This window comes from Oncorhynchus tshawytscha, linkage group LG07 (assembly GCF_018296145.1).
Source record: "Oncorhynchus tshawytscha isolate Ot180627B linkage group LG07, Otsh_v2.0, whole genome shotgun sequence".
NCBI lineage: Eukaryota > Metazoa > Chordata > Actinopteri > Salmoniformes > Salmonidae > Oncorhynchus > Oncorhynchus tshawytscha.
The window spans coordinates 36,142,105-36,165,678 of record NC_056435.1 but is presented as its reverse complement, the minus strand read 5'-3'; the positions used below and the strand labels follow the sequence as shown (position 1 = coordinate 36,165,678).

Sequence of the window (23,574 nt, the reverse complement as noted above, 5' to 3'; positions counted from 1 at the left end):
CGGATGCTGCTGTCTGGTGGAACAGCTCCATAAGTCACAGAGCTACCTCAAACTCCCCACTCTCACTCTCCTCGGTATCTCTCTCACTCTCTGTTCACTGCATCTCTCGCTCTTTCATCGATCTCAAGTGCCTACACGTACTGTATGTGTGTGTGAGGGGCGAATATGCATACATATGTGTGTCCATGCGAGTGTGGTGGGTTCTCCTGTCCTCCGGCAGTCCTTTGTCTGACACTCCAGATCGGTGTCGGACCACAGTGTAAGACCCTCTTTCTTTTTCCCTTCTCTTTTGTCTCCCACATCCCCCCTACTCCCTCCCTGTACCTGTCTTTCTCACCTCTCTCTCTCCCTCTCTTCCTCACTCTCTCTCTTTCGCTTTCTCTCTCCCTCCCCTCTCTCTCTCTCTCTCTCAGTGTGCAGCAGTGCTCCCATCAACATGAAGGTGCAGCATCTGAACCGCACGGCCCTGGTGGTGCGATGGACCCGGCCAGAGTTCACCTACCACCCGCCAATCATCTCCTTCCTCATTTCCTACAGCTGGACCAAACACGATGAGTCCTACGAGGAGACACACGTCACTGACAGCCAGAACAAACTGGTCCGTTTTCATCACACTCACACGCGCGCACACATGATACTGACCGTGAACACAAACTGGTCAGTTCATCTATAGCACACACACACACTTTCAAGAGAGTGAGTGAATGAGTGAGAGTACATTAACACACCCCAATTACTCTACCACACACAGTGACAATGCAGAAACTGGTGAGGTAGACTGAAAAATGATGATAAATTGGCTGCATATTAGACTGCGTGTGGAGACCTACTGTAGTGACACTTTTGGTAGCTTGACCTTGGAACTTGCATTATGAAACACCAATGTAAGGATCAGAGCCTGGCACTGGCATTTTAAACACCCACAGCTCTTTTTCTATCCTGCCATTGTGTTCCGTTTGGGGGCTGGGATTTAATGAGGAGGGATTCCTGCCTGCTGATAGAGGGAGGGAGAACAAGGGACAGCGGAGGAGAGAACAGAGGAGGGACGTGGTGGTTCTTTTCTTTGAGGGCTGCCCATCATTAACAGAATCTAATCTCCCCATGTACCACAGCCTCTCTTGTCTCAGCCATTCTCGCTCCTCTCACCACTCCTTCCTGTTCTCTCACTCTTTTTGATTATTTCTCTCAATCTCCATATATTTCCCTTTTCTTTCTCTCTCTCTCTCTCTCTCTCTCTCTCTCTCTCTCTCTCTCTCTCTCTCTCTCTCTCTCTCTCTTTTCGCTCTCTCTCCATCACTTACCTCCCACTCAATCTCTCTCTCTTTCTCCCTCCATCTCTCCTCCTTTTCTTTTCAGATAGTCATTTCCATGTTTATTCTCTGTCTGTTCCCTGGCCACCACCATGAGGGGGCTCCCGGTACAGCCAGGCTTTATGAAACCTGTCGCTAGAATCCATGGAGAAGCCTACTAAACCACTCCAACCCTGCTCCAGCCCCGCCTTCCTGCCTGCTGCCTGCCGTCGGTCTTTACAGCCCTCTCCACTTGTAATAACCGCCTGGGAACAGGGCAGACACATCCTTAACTGAATTAAACTGTGCGGAACATGCATAAATCAGGGAGGAGGTGGTGGTGGTTGAGGGGAGAACAAACGCCATTACTTAATGTAAGATTTAGTTGTGCGGCGAGCCCTCCCTGGCGATCGGACACCAGAGAATGTGAGTTATGATAATAGCCATTCCTCATGCATTTAGTGGTGGATTGGACCTCCATCTCCCCGCCGTGGGGATAGTTCAGGCGTGTGATTTGGAACGCGTACACCATAAAGAGGAAATAGGAAAGGATACATTACGATGTGACGCGTAATTCAGCCCTGTCTCTACCGCCCATATTCAACCAGGGTGATTTACATTGCGTCCTAATTAGAAAGGGTTTCGGTTGTTTTATGTATTTTTGCTAGTGTTGCCACAATCTTTACCACTCAATACTCTGTGGTAAATCCAGTGTTTGTTGTCTACAGAAAGAAGGAAAGGAGAGAGAGAGAGACCGTGAGAGAGAGAGGAAGAGAGAGAGAGAGGGAGAGAGAGAGGGAGAGAGAGAGAGAGAAAGAGAGTATATTTTCCCACCACTCTCTAACCTTCATTTTGTGACCTATGCCTTCTGTGCTGTGTTGGGGTCTTGGGGGCAGGCTGTGTTATGTCATCCTTTTAGCCACGACAGAATTCTAGGCTAAGCTGTGTGACCTCTCCGGGAAGGTAGCCAGAACTCATCAAAGTGTGTGTGTACACAGTTTACTATACTTGTGAGTACCAGAAGTCCACACAAAAAAACTAAACCAACTAAAATTTAAAGTAGTGAAGACATTTTGCCGGTCCTCACTTGTAAAAAGGCTATTTTAGGCTTAGGGATTAGGGTTAGAATTAGGGTTAACGTTACAGGTTAGTGGTTAGGGTTAGGTTTAGGGTTAAGGTTACAGGTTAGTGGTTAGGGTTAGGTTTAGGGTTAAGGTTACAGGTTAGTGGTTAGGGTTAGGTTTAGGGTTAAGGTTACAGGTTAGTGGTTAGGGTTAGGTTTAGGGTTAAGGTTACAGGTTAGTGGTTAGGGTTAGGTTTAGGGTTAAGGTTACAGGTTAGTGGTTAGGGTTATAATTAGGGTTAATGTTACAGGTTAGTGGTTAGGGTTAGGTTTAGGGTTAAGGTTACAGGTTAGTGGTTAGGGTTAGAATTAGGGTTAAGGTTACAGGTTAGTGGTTAGGGTTAGGTTTAGGGTTAAGGTTACAGGTTAGTGGTTAGGGTTAGAATTAGGGTTAACGTTACAGGTTAGTGGTTAGGGTTAGGTTTAGGGTTAAGGTTACAGGTTAGTGGTTAGGGTTAGAATTAGGGTTAACGTTACAGGTTAGTGGTTAGGGTTAGGTTTAGGGTTAAGGTTACAGGTTAGTGGTTAGGGTTAGAATTAGGGTTAACGTTACAGGTTAGTGGTTAGGGTTAGGTTTAGGGTTAAGGTTACAGGTTAGTGGTTAGGGTTAGGTTTAGGGTAAGGGAAAATAGGATTTTGAATTGTTTGTCCCCAAAAAGTCCTCACAAGTATAGTAAGACATAGCTGTGTGTGTGTGTGTGTGTGTGTGTGTGTGTGTGTGTGTGTGTGTGTGTGTGTGTGTGTGTGTGTGTGTGTGTGTGTGTGTGTGTGTGTGTGTGTGTGTGTGTGTGTGTGTGTGTGTGTGCGCGGGTGTGCATTACTATGTGCTCTTGCCACCCTCCCTAAGTGTAGGAGTACACACCATAGAAATAGAATCTATCTTATTTCTATGGTACATACACTCCTCCAGTATAGCAGACAGCCTACTAGCTACATGGGTTTAGGGGAAGTGTTCTGCAGACGATACCACCTCCTGTGTGTGTGAGCACAGATGATTACTATGTGTGTGTGAGCATGGACGCTCACTGTGTCAACCACATCCTCCTTTTGTTTCTCTGGATCAAACAGTCTGTGATCCCCGACAAAAACACAGGGACACAATTGATCTTTTAATGCGAAAGTGTCAGTGTGCACATCTAGATGTGTGTGGTGCTCTTCTGTATTGCTGACGGTCCCCTGGTTCTGTGTGTTACAGGAAGCTGTCATCACTCCGGTGTCTCCTGACGTGCTGTACCTGTTCCGGGTGCAGGCTGTGTGTATGAGCGACATGCGCAGTGACTTCAGCCAGAGCATGCTCTTCAGAGGTGATTCTTCCTCATCTTCCTCATTGTCATCATCCTCCTCATCACCCTCTTTCCTTCATTTTTTCTTTTCACTTTTGTAAAAACAAACTGTATGTATTTCCATCACTTTGCATCGCTCAGTTTCTATTGATCTCACATCTCTTTGCCTCTTGTTTTGTTCCTTTGTTGTCTTGTTTGGTGATCCAGAGTTGTTTCTGCTCTTCTCCTCATCACATATCTCTTGTCTGTCTAAATGCCTGTGTTGATTTGTTGCACAGCTAGAATCAATACAGTATTACACTGTCTATTCAGGAGAATATATGTTGTTTTATCATCAGTTAACACGTTTTAATGTTATGGTCTCCTTTCAGCTAACACCACCAGGATATTTGAAGGAACAAGGATAGTGAAAACAGGGATGGTGAGTGTTGAGTGAACACTCTGTAGTACTCCCTCTCTCCAGCAGGGAGCAGCACTGTCTCATTATCAAACCTCTGTGCTGGAGAGCATGCATCCATTGTGACTCAGATACTCTCAATTAGCCTACTTGTCAGTCCACAGATGTCAATGAAATCGCAATATTGAGCAGAATATAGCTTATAATGTTCTTGACTTATTTCTCCTTTCAAATGATGAAACAGTTCTACATTTACATGATTACTGATGGATTAATAAGGCATGTAAATATTCTTCCACCATGGTTCCCCTGCCTGCCTGGTGTGTGTGGATGGTGGGGAGAGAGAGAGAGAGAGGCTGTGGTCGCGGTTGGCTGTGCTGCAGTGCAGGGGGCTGTTGTCTCTGCTTCCCAGGGCTACCTCAATTGTGCCACTACCACTCCTGCCCGGGCTCCGGCTGCAGAGTGAAGCAACGGGGGCCGGGAAGAGGAAGTAGGAAGGGATACATTATGATGTGAGGTGTTGTGTAACTCAGCCGTGTCTCTCTCTCTTTTCCCTCCTTCTCTTACCCTCTCATCCCTTTTCGCCTATTGTTTCTTTCTCTAGCCCACCGTCTCTCCGGCCTCTTCAGCTGACATGGCTCCCATCAGCTCCGGCTCCTCCACCTGGACCTCCTCCGGCCTCCCTTTCTCCTTCGTCTCCATGGCGACGGGCATTGGCCCGTCCTCCAGTGGTAGCCAGGCGACGGTGGCGTCCGTGGTGACCAGTACCCTCCTGGCTGGGCTGGGGTTCAGTGGTGGGGTCATCTCCTCCTTCCCTAGCTCTGTGTGGCCGACCAAAGCCCCCGCCTCCAGACAGAATCCAACCACGGCCCCCCCTCGTCAGCCCACCACCGAACCTGCAGCCGGCCAGAGTGCTGACGCAGCCAAAGATAACGGAGAGGGAGCTGAGGACAGGGAGAAAGGTGCAAAAAGTGAGGGAGAGGAGGGAGAGAAGGAAGGAGAGGAGGATAAGGAGGAAGACGAGGAGGAGAAAGAGAAGGAGACAAAAGAGAAGAAAGTGACAGTGGCGGACAAGGTAGAGAAGCAGACGAACAGCACGGTGGTGAAGGAGCCGCCCACGGCCGCCCCAGCCTCGACTGCTAAAGAGAAAGGAAGAGAAGCAGGGGAGAATAACACCTGCAGCACTACGCCCTCTAGTGCTGTGGAGGACCCGTTGGTGTCACGCACACAGAGCACGGTGGAGACAGACACAGTGGTGCCCCCTACCATGGGGCCAGGGAATGACCTGGCAGAGTTCCCCGCCCCAGACAACCCCTCCCCAACTCTCAGACCTAGCACAGGAGGGAACAAGAGCCACTGGCCTTTCTCCATACACACAGGTGAGAACACTCATTATAGTAGGTACTTTTCAATTAATCTTGAATCTGAGTAAAAGAATGAAAGGGCATCAGGGTTGGATCCGAGACCAAATAGCACTCGCTGTCTCCACGTGGTCTTTTTCCTTTCATCAGTATGGGATTCTTAATAACATGACTATAAAGTGGAAATGAATATGACAGCCTTGTATTAGACACACCTTGGTTCAGTTGGGAGGCTTTTTCATACCCACACATACCCATTTACACCCACATCAACACCTACACACGTAGGTTATACTGAATGTCATACAGTAGGTGTGTCGTTCAGTAAAGTGAACAATCTGCCCAGGAGAGCTCTCTACATGCTGAGAGACTGTTGTAAGGGCAGTTAAAGCATTTAAACTGCCACAGCAGTTTAAAGATGTGTGTTTGATACATCTTTCTGTAGGATAGGACTCTCCCCTCTCTCTCCTTCCTTCTTTCCCATTCCCTTTAATTCCTCATCTCTCCCACTCTCTACTTCCTCATCAATCCGACTCTACTTCCTCATTAATCCCACTCTCTACTTCCTCATCTATCCCACTCTCTACTTCCTCATCTCTCCCACTCTCTACTTCCTCATCTCTCCCACTCTCTACTTCCTCATCTATCCCACTCTCTACTTCCTCATCTATCCCACTCTCTACTTCCTCATCTATCGCACTCTCTACTTCCTCATCTATCCCACTCTCTACTTCCTCATCTATCCCACTCTCTACTTCCTCATCTATCCCACTCTCTACTTCCTCATCTCTCCCACTCTCTACTTCCTCATCTCTCCCACTCTCTACTTTCTCATCTATCCCACTCTCTACTTCCTCATCTCTCCCACTCTCTACTTCCTCATCTATCCCACTCTCTACTTCCGCATCTAGCCCACTCTCTACTTCCTCATCTATCCCACTCTCTACTTCCTCATCTATCCTACTCTCTACTTCCTCATCTATCCTACTCTCTACTTCCTCATCTATCCCGCTCTCTACTTCCTCATCTATCCCACTCTCTACTTCCTCATCTCTCCCACTCTCTACTTCCTCATCTCTCCCACTCTCTACTTCCTCATCTATCCCACTCTCTACTTCCTCATCTATCCCGCTCTCTACTTCCTCATCTATCCCACTCTCTACTTCCTCATCTATCCTACTCTCTACTTCCTCATCTATCCTACTCTCTACTTCCTCATCTATCCCACTCTCTACTTCCTCATCTATCCCACTCTCTACTTCCTCATCTATCCCACTCTCTACTTCCTCATCTATCCCACTCTCTACTTCCTCATCTATCCCACTCTCTACTTCCTCATCTATCCCACTCTCTACTTCCTCATCTATCCCACTCTCTACTTCCTCATCTATCCTACTCTCTACTTCCTCATCTATCCCACTCTCTACTTCCTCATCTATCCCACTCTCTACTTCCTCATCTCTCCCACTCTCTACTTCCTCATCTATCCCACTCTCTACTTCATCATCTATCCCACTCTCTACTTCCTCATCTCTCCCACTCTCTACTTCCTCATCTCTCCCACTCTCTACTTCCTCATCTATCCCACTCTCTACTTCCTCATCTATCCCACTCTCTACTTCCTCATCTATCCCACTCTCTACTTCCTCATCTATCCCACTCTCTACTTCCTCATCTATCCCACTCTCTACTTCCTCATCTATCCCACTCTCTCTTCCTCTCTCCCTTGTATCTCTCCCTCTCTCTCTTTGTTGTCCTCATCTCTCCCACTCTCTCCTTCCTCATCTTCCCTGTACCTCTGTTTCTTCCTCATCTATCCCACTCTCTACTTCCTCATCTATCCCACTGTACCTCTGTTTCCTCATCTCTCCCACTCTTTCTCACTTCCTCATCTCTCCCACTGTACTTCCTCTCTATCCTCTGTTTCTCTCTACTTCTTTCTCATCTATCCCTCTCTCCTCCCTCATCTTCCCTCTGTACTTCCTCATCTCTCCCACTCTCCCTCTTCCTCATCTGTATTTCCCTGTACCTCTGTTTCTTCCTCATCTCTCCCACTCTCTACTTCCTCATCTTCCTTGTATTTCCTCTGTATCTGTTTGTCTCTTTCATTGTCTTTCTCATCTATCCCACTCCCTTCTTTATTTCCCTCTGTACCTCTGTTTCTTTACCATTGTCTCCCTCTCTTTCTCTCCTCCCTTGTATTTCCCTCTGTACCTCTGTTTCTCTCTCTTTCGTTGTCTTTCTCACTCTCCCTCTCTCCTCCCTTGTATTTCCCTCTGTACCTCTGTTTCTCTCTCTTTCGTTGTCTTTCTCACTCTCCCTCTCTCCTCCCTTGTATTTCCCTCTGTACCTCTGTTTCTCTCTCTTTCATTGTCTTTCTCACTCTCCCTCTCTCCTCCCTTGTATTTCCCTCTGTACCTCTGTTTCTCTCTCTTTCATTGTCTTTCTCACTCTCCCTCTCTCCTCCCTTGTATTTCCCTCTGTACCTCTGTTTGTCTCTTTCATTGTCTTTCTCACTCTCCCTCTCTCCATCCTTGTATTTCCCTCTGTACCTCTGTTTGTCTCTTTCATTGTCTTTCTCACTCTCCCTCTCTCCTTCCTTGTATTTCCCTCTGTACCTCTGTTTCTCTCTCTTTCATTGTCTTTCTCACTCTCCCTCTCTCCATCCTTGTATTTCCCTCTGTACCTCTGTTTGTCTCTTTCATTGTCTTTCTCACTCTCCCTCTCTCCATCCTTGTATTTCCCTCTGTACCTCTGTTTCTCTCTCTTTCTTTGTCTTTCTCACTCTCCCTCTCTCCATCCTTGTATTTCCCTCTGTACCTCTGTTTGTCTCTCCTTCCTTGTATTTCCCTCTGTACCTCTCTTTCTCTCTCCATCCTTGTATTTCCCTCTGTACCTCTGTTTCTCTCTCCATCCTTGTATTTCCCTCTGTACCTCTGTTTCTCTCTCCATCCTTGTATTTCCCTCTGTACCTCTGTTTCTCTCTCCATCCTTGTATTTCCCTCTGTACCTCTGTTTCTCTCTCCTTCCTTGTATTTCCCTCTGTACCTCTGTTTCTCTCTCCTTCCTTGTATTTCCCTCTGCACCTCTGTTTCTATCTCCTTCCTTGTATTTCCCTCTGCACCTCTGTTTCTCTCTCCATCCTTGTATTTCCCTCTGTACCTCTGTTTGTCTCTCCTTCCTTGTATTTCCCTCTGTACCTCTCTTTCTCTCCTTCCTTGTATTTCCCTCTGTACCTCTGTTTCTCTCTCCATCCTTGTATTTCCCTCTGTACCTCTGTTTCTCTCTCCATCCTTGTATTTCCCTCTGTACCTCTGTTTCTCTCTCCATCCTTGTTGTTTCCCATTCCTCCTCTCTCTCCTTCCCCTTTTCTCTCCCTCCTCTGTGTTCTCTTTAGGCTGAGTGCTGTCCTACTTTCAGAGCCAGTGACACGAGCTCAGAGCAGAGCCGCAGCTGCAGGGGAAAAAACCCTGTGCTCCATTAACAGCTCCCTGCCTGGCACTAGAGACATGTAGACCATTGGTGTGTGTGTGCTTGTGTGTGTTTGTGTGGCATCAATATGCATGTGTGTGCGTGAGCGTATGTAGTGTGTGTGAGCGTTGGAGTGTCAGTGTTGTATGTGTGAGTGTGTGGGTAGAGTCACTAGAGTCATGTAGACTATTGGTGTGTGTGCGTGTGTGTGTATCCTTCAGTGCATGTTTGTGACTGGCTGTTTGTGCCCGTGTGTGTCCATGTGCACTTCCGCTGGCGTGTTTTTTCCCGGACGACTCGTGTTAGCGTGAGCGGCAGACAGGGGAGAGCAGAGCGGAGGAGAGCACAGTAGCACATCATGGTTCTCCTGCCTGTCTGGTGTGTGTGGATGGTGGGGAGAGAGAGAGAAGCTGTGGTAGCGGCTGGCTGTGCTGCAGTGCAGGGGGCTGTTGTCTCTGCTTCCCAGGGCCACACCCACTGTGCCACTACCGCTACCGCCCGGGCTCCCGCTGCGGAGTGAAGCCATGGGGGCCGGGAACAGCACCGCAGGAGAACTAGCCCTGGGTAGGTAGGGTAGCAGAGCAGCGTGGAGGGGGGCGTGCTCAGTGGCTTTAGAGCCTCAGGATTGATGGGATATGGTGGAGCACCTGGGTAGTAAGACATCCTGGCTATGTAGCATGTTGATGTTCTAGACATTTCCAATATCAATTCATCTTTGTCATCGTGAACATTTCTTCCTCCTGTGTGGGCCTATTGGATGTGATCCAGGGTTGTTTCTGTCTGTGTAAAGCTCCAGTCTAGATACAGTAGGTTGAGGGGCTGATGATGTTGATAGATTTTGTCAGGTAATGTGGCTAACTTTAGAATACCTGTCTTTGAAAGGACAGGAACATATTGTCACTGGTAGCATTTCGGTTTGAAGAGAGGCTACTGTTTCTTTGTTGGGCACAGCTCAAGGTTCCACAGCACAAGCTTTTTTGGGTATTATGGAATAGTACCACACCAGTCTACATAGAGAGGGGGTTTCTGGGAAAACGTTTGGTCCGATCATGTTGTCAGCACTTTACCAAGGTAAATCGGCCAGCAACAAGTCTTTGGTTGATAAGATGGCAAGCTAATTTTAAGACATCAATGTTTGTGGCTTGTTTTGTACCTTTGTGAAGCTGAGTTAAATTTGTCTTTGACCTCATGCCTTACCTCTCCACTTCCGGATCAGTATTCCTATATTGTCCAGTAAATGTTGCTGTTATTCTGACTGATTGTGTCTCCCCCTCCTTCAGAGAGGACAAGCGTGTCCAACCTGACCCGGCAGGGTGCTCCCGGGGTGGGCAGGATGGAGTGGATCATCCCCCTGATGGTGGTCTCTGCCCTCACCTTCGTCTGCCTCAGCCTGCTGCTGGCCGTGCTCGTCTACTGGAGGTGGGTACCATAACAAACACTGACACATCACACTCACATAGCTGAATAAAACCTGTCAGGAAGAATGTTTCCCCAGATCGTGTTGATATAGTTTGAAGGAGGGTGAAATGCTACAGACAGCGCTGGTTAACAGACGTTGTGAGATTTGTACACTCCAGTGCTAATTCAAACAGCCCCCAGAGCATTGTCTGTGGTCTCTCAGTGTGTGAGCTGGCTATGGTTCCTGCTCTCCCCTGCTCTCCCCTGAAGCACCAGTGCCCTATAGTAGACCCCTGCTGCCCCCTTCATGGGTTAAGGCCCAGGGGCATGACTGGCCATCTGCTCCCCTTCACAGCTCCACTCTGGAGCAAAACAACCTCAGCCATGGGGGGGGTCAGGGTGAGAATACACACACCAAGCAGCCACTGGGAGAAACTGACACAGAGATCTCCCGGTGGGTATTGCATCTGCCAGGGTAGTGGAGAGCATGCACATTTGAATGTATTTAATAGCAAGCTTGTATTTAACAGGTACTATTCCATAATACACACTCTCCCATCTGCAAATACTGTCACACAAGAAGCATAATCTACATAGCATTGAGGTTATGAGCACTAGTTTTCAGCCAATATCTCCTACTGTAAGATTGATATGATTCTTATGATGCTGAATAGAGCAATGTCTGTCCTCAGGCCTTTATCATCAAAGCTCATCCATCATAGCACTTGAAATAGGCGTTTAATGCCAGCCTGGGTTCAAAGACCATCTCTCCTCTGAGTGGGCCGTGACCTTTCTGGTTCTCACCACCCTCGGCTCCGTTAAAGGTCCACAGCCATGGCCAAATGATTAGCCCCTTGTTGAGACCCAGCAGAGCAGGAGGAAGCTGCCCCTAGGCACTGATCTCAGGTCAGTTTTATGCTTCCACCCTAATGGTTAAGGTTGTAGGATTTCAGGAGGCTAAGCGCATCCTTGATCTGTGCCTGGAGGGCAACCTTTACCCGTGGGATTCATAGGGCTCTGGCCTGTAGGGGGCCTCTGAGGAGAACATATGGCAGAGCTCATGGCTGCAGCAGCAAGCTAAGGAGGATTAGGCTGGCTGTTGGGTTAACCTAGCATTTAGACTCAGTTTAGCCTGCCTAGCCTGGTTGAACTGAGCACAGAGTGGGCACTGAGCCTACCTCTGTGCGTCCTGCAGATCAGATGACTGTGTGTGTGTGTGTGTGTGTGTGTGTGTGTGTGTGTGTGTGTGTGTGTGTGTGTGTGTGTGTGTGTGTGTGTGTGTGTGTGTGTGTGTGTGTGTGTGTGTGTGTGTGTGTGTGTGTGCAGAGATAAAGTTCCTGGTATTACAGAGATGTCGTCTGGATGGTGACATCCCCCCAGACACTGGAGGCCCAGGGGATCTGACACAATATAATATCGATTCATATACACACACACACACATATACACAGACGAATGGTTGGGGCTTGAGCTCAAGGTCTCCTGGGCAGTCGCAGGTGTCTGAGGCATGGGAGGGGAGTATTGGGCAATTCTAATCCTATTGTGGAGTGGAGCTCATGGCTCAACCCCCATGTTGCCATGTAACCCCTCCCCCACCAGGACCACATTGGCTGCCTGTGGACAGTAAGCCCGCCAATGAGTAATGACCTGGTAATGACTGGTCTGAGATTAGGTCAACCAACCCTGAGCCTGACTATAAACACACAAGAGAATTACTGGGGAAGGATCCAGGAACTCTTACTAGACAGAGAGAAAGAGAGGCCGCTGCTCTTCCGGCTTGTTTGTGGTCCTGTGTGACTTGGTAGCGCATGGTGCTTGCAACGCCAGGGTTGTAGGTTCGATTCCTAAGGGGGACCAGTATGAAAATGTATGCACTTACTATTACTGTAAGTTTCTCTAGATAAGAGCGTCTGCTAAATGACTCAAATATAAATGTTAGAGCAGAGGGGACAGGGAAGCCCTCCCCTTCTCTCCTCCCTTTACTCCTCCTCTCTTCTCCTTCGTCCGCTGGTCTGGTTCAGCAGCAGCATGCAGACGCTGCTGGCAAAGACTGTTCTGTCTCTCCTCTTCTTCACTCTCTAGGATGACCCGTTTCTGCAATCTACTCTGCATAAAATACAGGTAGGAATAGGACCATAGACACACACGGACTGTGACTTTACGCTGTATTTGTTATATAGCCTCTGGTTCAAGCTCAGACCTGTGCTCCTCTCTCCTACGAAGATTATTTCTCCCCTTTCCTGTTCTCACCTATATCCTCTTTTGAAGAGGTGTCATTGAGGAAGAAATAAGTAAGCTAGTTTTTCTTTCACTTTGGGGAGTTTAAAGAGAGGAACAGTTTCTTTTTTTTACTGTTTCCATTGTTTCCATATTGTAGCTGCTATCTCTGTTAGAGCTCTTTGCTGAAGCGTACAGTGCAATATGTTTATGAACAGTTCACTTCCGTGAAGTTGGTACTTAGTCTAGAGCTAGATGTCTTTCCAGACACACCTCCATAAATTGTGCTTCTACGTGTACTTTGCCCTCTTGATCATCGTTTGACGTCAGACATACACTGTACAGTATGCTTAAACTGAAAACAAATGGATTCTCAGAGTGTTTTTACGAGTCTTCACTCTGACTGTGTGTGAGGAAAGGGAAAGGGGGATACCTAGTCAGTTGTACAACTGATGCCTTCAACTGAAATGTGTCTTCCGCATTTAACCCAACCTCTTTGAGAGGTGCGGGAGCTGTGAGAGTGTGTGTGTGACTGTGTGTTTACGCTAATGTTCGCCTGCTCTGGAGGAGTTCAAAGTACACCTTGATCCTGTTCCGCGTTTCCATTGCCGTCTGAGTTTACTTTGGGGGGATTGTCATTGTTGATACATTATTCACAGGTCTAACGTGTCACTGACGGTGTGCGTTTCTCTCTCTCTCTCTCTCTCTCTCTCTCTCTCTCTCTCTCTCTCTCTCTCTCTCAGGAGGTGTTTCCAGACAGCTCATTTCTACGTGGAAGACAGTAGCTCTCCTAGAGTAGTGCCCAATGAGAGCATCCCTGTCATTCCAATCCCAGGTAAGCACCAATCAGAGCATCCCTTTTTATCCCCATTGTACTCCAGGAATCATGAATGGATGAATGGAATGCTTACCGGCAACAACATGGCGCCCAGCACTGAAGATGACCAAACTTTTGCTTTCTGACTGTGCTCAGTGTAATAGACACTCAGGGTAAAGGGGGAGTAGCCAAGTCCCACATAGTTCTGCTCCTCTCTGGTTTCACTGGAATACTGTAGGCACAAATCATGTACAACCTGTACAGACACCACTCACATACAGTAGAGACACCATATGCGACTGCATGTGACCCATCTCCTCACCTGAGACCACTATTTCAACATCCAGCCACCTCTATGGGCTCTGTTGAAGAGTCAGTGAATAGTTCTTCCAAATATCGTGTTGTTCTTCCAAAGGATCAGTTTGTGATGCATAGTATGTGATCAATTTTGGACAGACTATTCCTTCATAATGATGTGATGTTTGTGTGCACTCACTCGACTTAGCGTTTAAACCGATTGATGAGAGTTCCCTGTCGTCATTGGTTTAGCCCAAATGCACCAAAGGAGGGTGGAAGGGGAGGAGGGTAGAGGAGTGCTGGATCTCTCACTCTCTCACTCTGTCCAGACAGTGGATCAAACCTAAGAGGCATGGAGATTGACCCTCAAAGACCCCCTCTTCCCTATCTAACATCTCCCCTTATATCCAAGATTTTCCCCCAGCGTCCAAATCCATTTGGACTGACTGACTGCCCTTCACAATGGGCGTTGGCACAGAGAGCTGTGTCCAATGTGCCTATTTAAGCCAATGGCAAAGCACTTCCCAGAACGTGGACAGGGCAGGCTTATAAAGTAGGCACCAGAAGAGCACTCTCCTCCTCCTTAAAAGGGTCTTAACTTTGAGAACCTACTTCAGTACTCTACATTCTCCCCCGCAGATTGTAACTCCTCAAGAGCTATCAACAGGTATGTGGCTTTATTAGACTGTAACACAGTGTTTCTAGAATAGCCTAATGTTGATTAGAGGGTTGTTTGTGGGTTATTTGTGTCTTGATCATGGGTTTGGAGGACTGAAATAGGCATACTTTTTCTTTAAATGAAGCTAAAGATTACTGGTTAATTCTCTCAGATAAAGCTGTAAATACAGTAGACTGAATCATATTGTGTTTGCCATGACTCAGTGTGTATAGGGCTTCAACAGCCCCAGTGGGTCAACAGTAAGGGGATGGCCATATATGACCATAATGGTTAACCTGCTCCTCACGGCACTAATTGTCTCAACTGAAACCCCCCAACACCTCTCTAATCCTCCCTGACATCTCTCTCTCTCTCTCTCTCTGGATTTCAACCATGATAAAACGAGTAGCAGAAAAACACACCACATACCTAACTACCAGAGACATACCACACACCCCAGTATTTTACTCCATTGTATATCCAACTATCATTTTACAAAGCCACCGTTTTTTGACAATTATGTCTAATACATTGTTTCAGGAAGCTGTTTGACATCTTGAACCTCCTTTTATTTCCATATGTTGTGTCTACTGTAAGGATATGATTAGCGGCATCTCTGGCGTGTATGTCAATATCTAATGAGCAGGACACAGAGGGGGGGGTACAGCATGTCCTATGAGGTACCGTTATCATTTGGGCTAAGATCTAAAAGTATAGGGTGCCATTTCCCTTAAGTTGGCTCTATGAAACATTCGCTCTGTGTGTGTGTGTGTGTGTGTGTGTGTGTGTGTGTGTGTGTGTGTGTGTGTGTGTGTGTGTGTGTGTGTGTGTGTGTGTGTGTGTGTGTGTGTGTGTGTGTGTGTGTGCGCACGTACTTGTGTTTGTGTAAGTAAGTGTGTAAGTAAGTGTGTGCGTGCATACAGTAGGTGTGTGTGTTCATACACATGTTTGGGTGTGTGATTTCCCATTTGGTGCCTGTGGATGAAACATTCGTTCAGCCCTGCTTACCGTATGTGTCACTAAACAAGCGTTTAGAGGGGTTCCCACAGGCACAGTTAGGACAGAACATTCACTAAGATGAGCTCCATCTCCCTCATTACTCTCCACCATCACACTCCCTGGGAAATCTCCCTTTCGCTATTTTTACCCCGTTTTGTGAAGAAGTGGATAAAACAAGGACCAGATTGAGACTGTGAATCATTAATGACTCTGCTTGAGATGAAAGCTGTGAACTTAGTTCACCTATACGAAACATAAGCTGAAGGACATTAATAACCCATTCTTTCATTTGTCTTGGTGAAGTATTGGTGAAATATTTAACATAGCATAGTGAGTGGAAGAGTAGACGGGTTAGGGTTAGGGCAATCACTCTCAACTCTCCTTTGTTCGTTTTGATGTAGCTTCCTGGACCTGCATGTGTTGCATCACCATGTCTTTTAAGTTTTAGATACAGTTGAAGTCGAAGTTTAAGTTGAAGTCCGAAGTTTACACTTATGTTTAAGTCATTAAAACTTGTTTTTCGACCACTCCACAAATTTCTTGTTAACAAACTGTAGTTTGGCACATCGGTTAGGACATCTACTTTGTGCATGACACAAGTAATTTTCCCCAAACTTGTTTACAGACAGATTATTTCACTTATAATTCAATGTATCACAATTCTAGTGGGTCAGAAGTTTACTTACACCAAGTTGACTGTGCCTTTAAACAGCTTGGAAAATTCCAGAAAATGATGTCATGGCTTTAGAAGCTTCTGATAGGCTAATTGACATCATTCGAGTCAATTGGGGGGTAGCTGTGTATGTATTTCAAGGCCTACCTTCAAACTCAGTGCCTCTTTGCTTGACATCATGGGAAAATCAAAAGAAATCAGCCAAGACCTCAGAAAAAAAAATGTAGACCTCCACAAGTCTGGTTCATCCTTGGGAGCAATTTCCAGGTACCACGTTCATCTGTAAAAACAATAGTACTCAAGTATAAAGACCATGGGACCACGCAGCTGCCATACCACTCAGGAAGGAGACGCGTTCTGTCTCCTAGTGATGAACGTACTTTGGTGCGAAAAAGTGCAAATGTGCAAATGTCCTCTGGTCTGATGAAACAAAAAATAGAACTGTTTGGCCATAATGACCATCGTTATGTTTGGAGGAAAAAGGGGGATGCTTGCAAGCCAAAGAACACCATCCCAACCGTGAAACACGGGGGTGGCAGCATCATGGGTGGGGGTGCTTTGCTATAGGAGGGGCTGGTGCACTTCACAATATAGATGGCATGATGAGGGAGGGAAATTATATGGATATATTGAATCAACATCTCAAGACATCAGTCAGGAAGTTGAAGCTTGGTTGCAAATGGGTCTTCCAAATGGACAATGACCCCAAACATAATTCCAAATTTGTGGCAAAATGGCTAAAGGACAAAGAAGTCAAGGTATTGTAGTGGCCATCACACATCCCTCACCTCAATCCTATGGAGAATTTGTGGGCAGAACTGAAAAAGTGTGTGCAAGCAAGGAGGCCTACAAACCTGACTCAGTTACACCAGCTATGTCAGGAGGAATTGGTCAAAATTCACTTGTGGAAGGCTACCTGAATCAATTGACCCAAGTTAAACCGTTTAAAAGCAATGCTACCAAATACTAATTGAGTGTATGTAAACTTCTGACCCACTGGGAATGTGATGAAAGAAATAAAAGCTGAAATAAATCATTCTCTCTACTATTGTTCTGACATTTCACATTCTTAAAATAAAGTGGTGATCCTAACTGACCTATGACAGGGAATTTTGAATTGTGAAAAACTGAGTTTAAATGTATTTGGCTAAGGTGTATGTAAACTTCTGACTTCAACTGTAGATATGCAATACATATATTCAACAGGTGTTACAGGTTAAAGAGATTCTAGAGATAGTGTAGAGAGTTTTGGTATAAACATTGTAGTGTACATTAAACCTGTTGATATCTTGGGTATGTACCTCAGTTCCTCTGCTAAACTTTCCCATGTATTCCCGAGACACAATTGTGTGCTGAACTATATGTGTATGACTGTGTTTTTCTGACTAAGTGTCTAATTGTGTGGTATTGTCTCCCTTTCAGATGACATGGAGGCCATCCCTGTCAAGCAGTTCATCAAACATATCTCAGAGCTCTACTCCAACAACCAGCATGGCTTCTCAGAGGACTTTGAGGTAAATAAATGCTCTCTCTGTTGTTTTATAAGCAGTCTGGAGTTATCCAGGTGGGTAATAGTTAGTTATCCAGGTGGGTTGGAGTTAGTTAGCCAGGTGGGTTAGTTAGTTAGCCAGGTTGGTTAGAGGTAGAGTTAGCCAGCTGGGTTAGAGGTAGAGTTAGCCAGCTGGGTTAGAGGTAGAGTTAGCCAGCTGGGTTAGAGGTAGAGTTAGCCAGCTGGGTTAGTTAGTTAGCCAGGTGGGTTTAGAGATGGAGTTAGCCAGGTGGGTTAGAGATAGAGTTAGCCAGCTGGGTTAGAGATAGAGTTAGCCAGCTGGGTTAGAGATAGAGTTAGCCAGCTGGGTTAGAGATAGAGTTAGCCAGCTGGGTTAGAGGTAGTGTTAGCCAGCTGGGTTAGAGGTAGAGTTAGCCAGCTGGGTTAGAGGTAGAGTTAGCCAGCTGGGTTAGAGGTAGAGTTAGCCAGCTGGGTTAGAGGTAGAGTTAGCCAGCTGGGTTAGAGGTAGAGTTAGCCAGCTGGGTTAGAGGTAGAGTTAGCCAGCTGGGTTAGAGGTAGAGTTAGCCAGGTGACTTGCTATGTTAATGTGTTGTGTTTGTTTTGCCGTGTGAGTGAAGGCAGAATGTGTGTCCATAAGTTTGTAGGTGCGTGTGGGTCCGTTTAAGGTTTCCATAGTGCTGCTAATGGTCATGGAGCAGATGATTTGGGAGAGGCCTTTTAGCTCATTTATACGTGTCTCCTGACTGGGCCGGCTGAGTGAGTGAGTGAGTGAGTGAGTGAGTGAGTGAGTGAGTGAGTGAGTGAGTGAGTGAGTGAGTGAGTGAGTGAGTGAGTGGTGAGTGAGTGAGTGAGTGAGTGAGTGAGTGAGAGATCAGGCTGGAAACCTCTGTCTGTCATATTACTCACTAAACCAAAAATTACCTTGTGTTATGCTTGGATCAGAGTCAGAAAGCTGAATGGAGGATCAATAATGCTCTGTGCCTGGGTGATAGCCTTTAGGACAGACACAGTCATGTTTCATTCAGAGCACTATAGCCTACCTCTAAAATCTGAGTCAATGGTCCTACAACTTGATTATTTTGAGGGAGATTTTGATCACATGCTAGCAGCTATTTGTGCTTTTAACCTCTTGATTCTAGTCATCCCGGATCCGGGATCGTGAATACAGCCTCAAGCTCATTACCATAACGCAACGTTAACTATTCATGAAAATCGCAAATGAAATGAAATTAATATGCTAGCTCTCAAGCTTAGCCTTTTGTTAACAACACTGTCATCTCAGATTTTCAAAATATGCTTCTCAACCATAGCAAAACAAGCATTTGTGTAACAGTATTGATAGCTAGCGTAGCATTTAGCGTTAGCATCAGCAGGCAACATTTTCACAAAAACCAGAAAATCATTCAAATAAAATAATTTACCTTTGAAGAACTTCAGATGTTTTCAATGAGGAGACTCTCAGTTAGATAGCAAATGTTCAGTTTTTCCAAAAAGATTATTTGTTTAGGACAAATCGCTCTGTTTTGTTCATCACGTTTAGCTACGAAAAAAACCTGTATCCAGGAGTGTAATTATCCCCACAGCTCATTAGCATAACACAACGTTAACTATTCATGAAAATCGCAAATGAAATGAAATGAATATGCTAGCTCTCAAGCTTAGCCTTTAGTTAACAACACTGTCATCTCAGATTTTCAAAATATGCTTCTCAACCATAGCAAAACAAGCATTTGTGTAACAGTATTGATAGCTAGTGTAGCATTTAGCGATAGCATCAGCAGGCAACATTTTCACAAAAACCAGAAAAGCATTCAAATAAATCATTTACCTTTGAAGAACTTCGGATGTTTTCAATGAGGATACTCTCAGTTAGATAGCAAATGCTCAGTTTTTTCTGAAAGATTATTTGTTTAGGAGAAATCGCTCCGTTTGGTGCGTCACGTTTGGCAAAAACATTTTTTTTTTAAATCAGTCATCAAAACGGCGAACTTTTTTCCAAATTAACTCCATAATATCGACTGAAACATGGTAAAGGTTGTTTAGAATCAATCCTCAAGGTGTTTTTCACATATCTCTTCATGATATATCGCTCGTTGAAAGCCTCCTCTCTCCTCTCAATCACTGGATGACTGCGTGCAGCTTGTAGATTACGCACCAATTTAGACAAAGGACACCGGGCGGACCCCTGGTAAATGTAGTCTCTTATGGCCAATCTTCCAATGATATGCCTACAAATACGTCACAATGCTGCAGACACCTTGGAGAAACGATAGAAAGGGCAGGCTCATTCCCGGCGCATTCACAGCCATATAAGGAGACAATGGAAAACAGAGCCTTAAAAATTCTGCCCATTTCCTGGTTGAAGTTTCATCTTGGTTTCGCCTGTAGCATGAGTTCTGTGGCACTCACAAATAATATCTTTGCAGTTTTGGAAATGTTAGAGTGTTTTCTTTCCAAAGCTGCCAATTATATGCATAGTCGAGCATCTTTTCGTGACAATATATTGCGCTTAAAACGGGCACGTTTTTTTATCCATAAATTAAAAGAGCGCCCCCTATATCCAAGAAGTAGTCTACCTCTCCTAGTACTAGTCTACCTCTCCTAGTTCTATCACTGTGGTTTTAGAAACCATCTCTGCTGCCCTCTTTCTCCGTTCTTCTTCTTCTCTTCTTCTTCTCTTCTTCTTCTCCCCCCCTACTTTCTCAGCCCTTAGCAAACCACTCAGAATTCCTTAGTGGCCCCCTCCCCAGAAGAAGGTGTGTCTGTTCTGCACTGAGTTTTCTCATGGGGCTAGCAAAACCTCCTCCCCCCACTCCCACCACCATCCCCTTGTTGTCCAGGCCGGTGTGATGGACACTTGGAAAGCTTTAAGGTTTAAGGGGGGGGCCCTCTCCTGGGTGAATGGAGTGCTCCACGGCTCTTTATTTGTCCCCAGGAAGGAGGCAGGAGAAAGGGGGAAGGCAGCGGAGCGAAACCCCTTTGGCTGGAGGGTCTTCGGGCCCTGACAAGTGGCTTTGTCCAGCCGGGCCCCAGGGAGACGTGGGTAGGATGAGTAAAGACAGGGAGAGAGACTGGGGAATGGGTTTGGCTGGGCTTGGATAGCTGGGGGGGTGGGGTGGCTGAAATGCACACTGCATACCGATAGAGGTACAGAGAGATTATAGTAAAACAAATTCAGAAGACGTATCAGCATGTTGGTTACCTGACGTGACTCTGGTGAATATAAATGTGTCCATTTGCATCATGTCTCATAGGACATGAAAATAACTCTCTGTGCCCTTATGACTTTCACATCATATAGACGGACAGGGTTCTGGGGTTATCTATAACCCTCTTGTCATTCTAATGTCTACATATGTCCAGTGTGGTTGAATTATCCCTGGTGTTGGCTAGAGATCTTCTACTATGTAGTATCTCATTCTGTAATGCCACCACCCCCATTGGCATACACACTGTAATTGGACCAGTAGGCAGCTGTATCCGTGTTTCGTGTGTGTACTTGTGTACGTGTGTGCGTGTGCGTGTGTGTGTGTGTGTGTGTGTGTAACTGCGTGTGTGCACGCCTGTGTGTAATGTACTGTATGTATACATGCCATCTGGTGGTCACATCAACCAGTGGCTTTCCAGTCAGTATGTACCCCGTCTCACTGTCCTCATTATATATATATTATTCTGCCTTTATGAGGGGTCGGAATTCTTCCACTGTGCCCAGAATAAATGAGTATTCATGTTTGTACCATGCAGAGAGAGATATCTATAAAGCTAAAACAAGGTTGTTGATCTGTAAATAACTAAGGAGCTAACGCCAAACTGAGGGCTTTTGTCGACCATAACGTTACCTATTACTGCCAGAAGGCCAGACAACTGTTGTTGGTTTGTCATAAAACATTTCCATATACTGGTTGCTATGATACTGAGGGAGCATAATGCTAATGCATTCTCTGGCTTTCTGATGGGATAGAGACACAGATAATATGAGCAATATTGGCATGCTTTCTGCCGTGAGTTTAAAGGACGGTTGATACATTTGCTACAAGCTTCTCAGTCGGTGGCTCTATGGTTTTACTGGAATTGGAACGAGAGCAGCTGAGGTTTGGGAAGATCGCGTGATGGTTAGCTGAGTGTGTGACACAACTAAAGGGCAGAGAACATGTCAACTTCTGCTTAAGGAGAGAGACATCTGCCCTGTGTCTGTCACTGTGTCCACCACATTCTGACAGCGTAAAATCCCGGAGACGTCACCAGAAATGCCTGCATAACTCACAGCGCCGGCATTTATGTCAAAACCTCTCTTTTCACCGCGTTCCAAAATGTCACCCTCTGTGTGTGTCTCTCTCGCTCCCACAGGAGGTGCAGCGATGCACGGTGGACATGAAGATCACGTCGGAGCACTCCAACCATCCAGACAACAAGCACAAGAACAGATACATCAACATCGTGGCCTGTGAGTAGTGCACGCCACACGCCACAATACAGGACCGTAACAGCCAGTCACACCACTGCACTGATGCTTTATGTCACACAGTTACTGCTTGTCAGAGTACAGCTGTCATTGTCTAGACTACTGGTGTCTTCAGAACTGTCAGAATATGTAGTGCTAGGAATGTGACACACACACACACACACACACACACACACACACTTCAAACTGTCCCTGTCTCTCTCCTCCAGACGACCACAGTCGGGTGAAGCTACGGCCTTTAGCTGGGAAGGACTCCAAACACAGCGACTACATCAATGCCAATTATGTTGATGTGAGTGTGTATCTCTTATGGGCCATCTGGTTTGGTCGTGTAAGTGTGTATTTGTGTGAGAGTTAGTTTGTCCATCGCGTATTGCATGCATGCGTGTACAGTGTGTGTAATCGATTGAAGTTCAAAGCAAGGCAGTATCTTTGAATAGTGTTTGTGTTCTGAATGGCCTCGCACCATGTTTCCCTCTGTATGGTAGGGCTATAACAAGCCCAAGGCCTACATCGCGGCTCAGGGCCCTCTCAAGTCCACCTTCGAGGACTTCTGGAGGATGGTGTGGGAACAGAACACTGGTATCATCGTCATGATCACCAACCTGGTGGAGAAAGGAAGAGTATGTGCACTACAAATCAATAGATCTCTTTCCTCTCAGTACTAAAATAGTAATGACTTTTTAGTAACCATGTAATAACATTTAGGTTTCTTTGTGATTAATGAAACGAGTGGTCCTGACCCTGTGTGTTGTGTCCCTGCAGAGAAAATGTGACCAGTACTGGCCCACAGAGAACAGTGAGGAGTATGGAAACATTGTGGTCACACTAAAGAGCACCAAAGTGCACGCTTGCTACACGCTACGACGCTTCACTGTGCGCAATGCGAAAGTAAAAAAGGTCAGTGACTGTAGTACAGGTCTCCATACTTGTGTTCTCAGGTGATCCTGCTCTACTAGTCTCGGTGTTCTTGAAAAGTGACTAATGTGATATCTACTTCTCATCATGTGGAAGATACTAATCAATGGGACTTCTCTCTATCGCCCTCCTCCCTCTTCCTCCCTCCCTCTCGCCCAGGGTCAGAAGGGGAATCCTAAGGGGCGTCAGAGTGAGAGGACAGTGGTTCAGTACCACTACACCCAGTGGCCTGACATGGGTGTCCCTGAGTACACGCTGCCCGTGCTCACCTTTGTCAGGAGGTCCTCTGCCTCCCAAACCCCAGAGATGGGCCCTATGCTGGTCCACTGCAGGTACTGGGCTGGTCAGGGATTCTTATGGGAAAACAGTATTTAAGGGGAGAAGACTTAATAAGTGTTAGTGAGCAAAATACACATTTTTTAAACTGCTGTCTAAAATATGAATCAAGCATGAGAGAGAGGAAGAACAAAAAAGGAAAATAAAAGTTATGAGAAATAATGAGCCCAAAAACGTAAGTGGCAATATAAGACAGTTGAATTATTTACTGGAGTTTAGTTTGTTATTTCTTTTCACCTCTGAAAACATCTGTTGTGGTGCTAAAGCTCGGTACATAAGTGTTTCAGACAATAAATCAGTGTGATTTGGCACGGCTGAGATTAAAAAGCCCTTCACGTGCAGTTATGTGAGTGACGTGGCATAGA

General features: G+C 46.1%; 1 protein-coding gene across 1 annotated transcript in view; it reads left to right on the top strand.

Moving 5' to 3' along the window:
• ptprga (protein tyrosine phosphatase receptor type Ga) overlaps positions 1 to 23,574 on the top strand; it is a 277,028-nt gene that overhangs the window by 244,593 nt on the left and 8,861 nt on the right. The window contains exons 9-20 of the mRNA XM_024427029.2: positions 414 to 598; positions 3,608 to 3,716; positions 4,067 to 4,116; positions 4,697 to 5,471; positions 10,205 to 10,343; positions 13,283 to 13,374; positions 17,406 to 17,497; positions 21,841 to 21,937; positions 22,165 to 22,247; positions 22,444 to 22,578; positions 22,721 to 22,855; positions 23,033 to 23,205. Of these exons, the coding sequence (XP_024282797.1) occupies positions 414 to 598; positions 3,608 to 3,716; positions 4,067 to 4,116; positions 4,697 to 5,471; positions 10,205 to 10,343; positions 13,283 to 13,374; positions 17,406 to 17,497; positions 21,841 to 21,937; positions 22,165 to 22,247; positions 22,444 to 22,578; positions 22,721 to 22,855; positions 23,033 to 23,205 (2,065 nt within the window). The remainder of the gene's footprint in view (positions 1 to 413; positions 599 to 3,607; positions 3,717 to 4,066; positions 4,117 to 4,696; positions 5,472 to 10,204; positions 10,344 to 13,282; positions 13,375 to 17,405; positions 17,498 to 21,840; positions 21,938 to 22,164; positions 22,248 to 22,443; positions 22,579 to 22,720; positions 22,856 to 23,032; positions 23,206 to 23,574) is intronic.